The sequence below is a fragment of the Leguminivora glycinivorella genome, chromosome 5 (assembly GCF_023078275.1).
Source record: "Leguminivora glycinivorella isolate SPB_JAAS2020 chromosome 5, LegGlyc_1.1, whole genome shotgun sequence".
In the NCBI taxonomy this organism is placed as follows: domain Eukaryota; kingdom Metazoa; phylum Arthropoda; class Insecta; order Lepidoptera; family Tortricidae; genus Leguminivora; species Leguminivora glycinivorella.
In genome coordinates, this window is record NC_062975.1 from 23,243,262 (window position 1) to 23,247,939 (window position 4,678).

The 4,678-nt window shown below is 40.4% G+C and overlaps 1 protein-coding gene across 1 annotated transcript; it reads right to left on the reverse strand.

Annotated features, from left to right (window-relative positions):
• Positions 1 to 400: 400 nt before the first annotated feature.
• Positions 401 to 1,132, reverse strand: LOC125225975. The gene has a single exon (XM_048129790.1). The coding sequence runs from the start codon at positions 1,130 to 1,132 to the stop codon at positions 401 to 403; it is 732 nt and encodes a 243-aa protein (XP_047985747.1).
• Between the last annotated feature and the right edge of the window lie 3,546 nt (positions 1,133 to 4,678).

The following is a 4,678-nucleotide window of genomic DNA, read 5'->3' on the forward strand; positions in this document are numbered from 1 at the left end:
AAGTTAAGTATAGGATCATTATGATTAATCGATTTAACACTAATCCAAATATCCTCCGATCGACTATCCCATGAGTACTGACGAATAACATTAAAATGCTTTTTTACGGCAATCAGCACCCCGCCGCCATCCTTTTTATGAGAGGACAAAAGGCATCTATCTCTACGAAACACATTGTACCGTAGATCAAATATCTCACTATCGAACACACTGTTATTTAAATTAGTTTCAGTTAAACATATAATATCATACTCGAACTTCAGAACGTTCAGGCTAAATTCATTTAGTTTTGTGCGAAACCTATTAACATTCTGATAATAGACCACAACCATAACTAGGTAAATGTGAAATAACCGGATATAGAGACTGAGTTAAGACCAAAAATATAATATTCTGTTAATCAGCTTAATTTTGCAAGCGTGTCCATGTTTTTGACGTGTAGCGCACTGGAACCGTCGTCTTTCCTCATGTAAACTCGATTGTATCGTACCCATACGTATTTAAAACCCAACTCCGTCGCCCGCTTCCTCGCGGCTGCGTGCAGTTGCTTGACTTCAGGGGAAAGGTGCTCCGACACGAATATCCTGCGCGTCTCACCCGTCAAGCCCAGGTGGTTCGAGTTCAGCAGGTCGTTCGGGTGTGATTTATTGTAGCGGTGCACGGCGGAGATCAGGTTGTCGCGTAAACGCGGCGAGGAGAGAGTCACCAGGATATTACGAGGCCGCTCCGACGATGTGTTGAATTTCGCAACTCTGCGACACGCATGGATGTCTGATTCCAAAATAGGGCTATTGATGACCTGACACAGAGACTTTAGTAGCAACAGGACATTTTCACTTCTGCTCTCAGGAACAGCCTGAATTTCGAGGTTGCGACTGCGTGAAATGTTCTCAACAGATGCAAGACGGCTACTAAGGACGGTTACCTGCGATACCAGGTTAACTTTCTCACTCTCAAGTTGCTTAATCTTTTTGTCTTGCTCGGCAATGCTCGCTTTTAAGTCATGTTGTTCAGCACCAAGAAAATCAGTTGTAGCTGTAAATTCATCTCTTAATGTTTGGGTAACATCTTTTACCTCAGCAGCTACCATCTGTTTAATATCTTCTTTTAGTACTCTCCTCAGGTTCGTCATGTAGGCAGAAGAAGGTGACAATTTTTGATCGAGTAGAGCACTGATTGTCTCGATAGTCAGTGGCTGCGATGATAAATTTACGTTGACAGGAGAAGCAGGTCCAGATGTATTCGCACTTTGTAATTCATCACGAAGGACGAATGACGGTCCGCGGCGAGTCGGTGTCTCATCAGTGTTTTTCCTGCGCTGGGTGATATTGGTGCAGGAGGGGCAACCAATGGAGGCTAGGTCTTTCTGACTAATTTTAGATAAATCGTTTAAATTTACACCCAAACATTGAAGGCAATATATTGCCTTGCACATATTACAGTTCAAAAAGTCATTACGATCTGTCACTTGTAGACACCCGTGGCACCTCATATTTTCAATCTCACACCGAGTTATGCCGCACAGAGGATTGTACCTAATTGACCAGTCTCTATTTAACTAATCACCGCACGGGACAGCGATAAGACGACCGATGACGCGCGCGCGCCTCCGCGCACACGACTGTCACGGTTATCTACTTCACTTAACCGCGAGTTTCGCTTGCAGCTTCCGCGCAGTTAAAGTTAAACCCGTTTGATTACCGTGCATTTAAATTATATTTTGTCACTGTTTTCACTTATGTTGCACTGTTAAACGCATAGTTTTTGCATTCACTACAATAAAACAATGTTTTTCTACCAAATAGTTTAAGTTTTAACAAAAAACTAAAGCGAAATGTACTTTAATAGGTGTATTCTATTCCGAGCAAAGAATAACACAACTCACTGTAATGATCATAGACTAAGAATAATCTGTCTCGGACCGTTTAGTTTTTTTGGCTATTTGTTACCAATTTTGAATACCACACCTTTTTTTGCGCCATAATCAATAAGGCCGTTTTGGGAAAATTTTAAAAGCTAAAGCCTTTAAAAGTAAGTATTTACCTTTAAAAGTAAGAATATCAAAAAAATCAAAACGGTCCGACACAGATAAAATAATAATAATCTGAGTTGAAAAAATCATTGCTCTATCTTCTAAAACGGAGGAAATAGTCGAGAGCGTTTGTATGGAGAATTGACCCCTCCTGTATCGTCTTAAACAATTTTAGCTAAGTGGCGATTATTTAAAGTCGAACGCGCGATTTTTACCTTTTTTCCCAACAAAACTGGTTGGCCGTGTCGTGGTCGTGGTCTTCCGCGACCAAGCAACCTGGCCGAAACGTTGGGAAAAAAGGTAAAAACTGTTAATTTGTGTGTTACAAAGCGCGAGAACTTAAAGTGTTATAAGTGGCGATTCCCAAAAATTACCCTTTTCTAAGTCAACTGTTAGTTCCGGGGTTCGATTTTCATGCTTCATAAATTTTATATCATAAATTAATGAAAATTGGGAACCAGAGGATTAAATAGAGGGAGCAGATTCAGAAATCATCAATATTTATACCAACTTGACGTGAACTAGAATTCTTCTGCACGTCGAAATTGCCTTAAATATAAACATTACTCCTATACATATAAACATTTTGGCGTTGAAACTCTAGTCCATGGTCTATGTGGTCGACACGCACAAGTTTTTCGTAAAAAGTGGTTCGGCTGGAATGTGATGACTTCCTCGCACAACATAAGTGCACAATATGATGGTTACGCGACTACGGCTTTGGTACTTAGTTAAGTTTTTTTTTTTATATTATAGGACATTTTTACACAGATTGACTTAGCCCCACGGTAAGCTCAAGAAGGCTTGTGTTGCAGGTACTCAGACAACGATATATATAATATACAAATACTTATATACATAGAAAACATCCATGACTCAGGAACATTTGTTCTCATCTGTGCTCATCACACAAATAAATGCCCTTACCGGGATTCGAACCCGGGACCGCGGCGTAGCAAGCAGGGTCACTACGCGCTAGGCCAGACCGGTCGTAATTAGACCTGCATATGATTGTCCTTAGTCAACCTGCCCATTGAGTCTTTTCGGTGTCTTCGGCTAGCCATGTTAGTACGAGTATCACATTAGTAAACTCCGAATGCGTCCCAACCAACGAGGCATAACCGACCCCCAAGCACCATTAGACTAATGTAGACTTATTGTCCATTAAATAGGGTGTCCTTGCGGAGATAAGCGAGGTCTTTGGGTCAGTAGTGTAAACGTGCCTCGCGTTTTGTGTTTACCGAAAATTATGTAACTACTTCTGGACAAAAAATATTCAAAGACATCTTAGATGCCTGATAAGATGTTGACTGAAAGTTGAATGGTTTCATGTGCTCTGCCTAGCCCTTTGTGGGATATAGCCGTGATTGTATGTTATTAGGGCACTGCAATATAACTAATATTTAACTTAACTAAAATACATTATTATGTAACTATGGCTTAAAGCAATCTATTAGACACTGCTATTAACATTTATAGACATGATGCTGTTAGACATTTGTTGGGGATTACCATCGCCACTCCTTTACGCTCGTTGCCACTACGTCAAAGCAAAAGAAATTTCCTTTGGCAGTCTTTGGGAATTCTCTCAAATTTACATCAAAAATCTGGCTGGCTCCACTTAAACACGTTTTGGGAATACAAAGATGAAATCCACAGGAAATCTTTTGATCATTCAACGCCGTACTTGACTTTTTTTTAATTGGCGTAAAGCGTTTTCTGGTATAGTAAGCGCATAGATATAAGCAAAGACATATATAACTCCGTATAGACAGGTAAAGTCTAAGATAAAAACGTACCTCAAAACCATACAGAAAAAGGTACGGTGACCTAGATGGCGATACACCTTTGGGGGACGCTTGGCTAGATGGCGCTAATATATTAATATTTGACATTGAACACATATCAAGCTAAGAATATGGGCCAAATTGTCAAAACTGAGGTTCAAAAGTTTTAAGCCTGTGTCGAGAGACGGCAGTCTGTACGCACTGTGATTACACATTTTACTTTGACAGTATCTGTATATAATACTCGATCCTCTTTGATATAAGGTGACAATTAACACATTTATTATGGGACCAATGCTGAAATATACAATAGTACATTACGATACATTAAATAATTTGAAATTAGAAAAAAGTTCCGGAGAAAGTGTTAGCCAACGTGGGGGAGGGCAGCACCATCGTCGAAACCAAGCCATCTGGCAGCGGGCTTGAAGCGGTGGCGAGTGCCTCGAATGCACATACTTGTAGCGCGTATTACTGCGACATTAATTCTCGCTCGAAGCCAGCCTAGGATGGTACTCAAGGAGCGATTCCAGCGTTCAGATATGGTTTCTGCCATATGTTTAATGAAGGAAGACATTTGCGGAGCAAAGACACCGTCGACCGATGTTACGAGTGGTGAAAGTTGCATGTCGTAATTCACAGGCATTATTATATTTTCTATGTTTTTCATCTTCGGCTGATTTAAGGATGGAAGATACGGGTCTTGAGATATAAGAAGGAGCGTCGGTGTCAATGATATAAGTAATAAGACTAAGGGCCACTTTCACCAACAATATCTCAAATAAGTAGGTTATACTTTTAGTGTAGGTAAGTAGATGCATATTATAAGGATGTGTGAGGATCGGGCAGTCAAAAGGGC

Excerpts from the sequence above, each read along its gene's own strand:
- LOC125225975 (XM_048129790.1), bottom strand. The coding sequence starts at position 1,132 with ATGACGAACCTGAGGAGAGTACTAAAAGAAGATATTAAACAGATGGTA.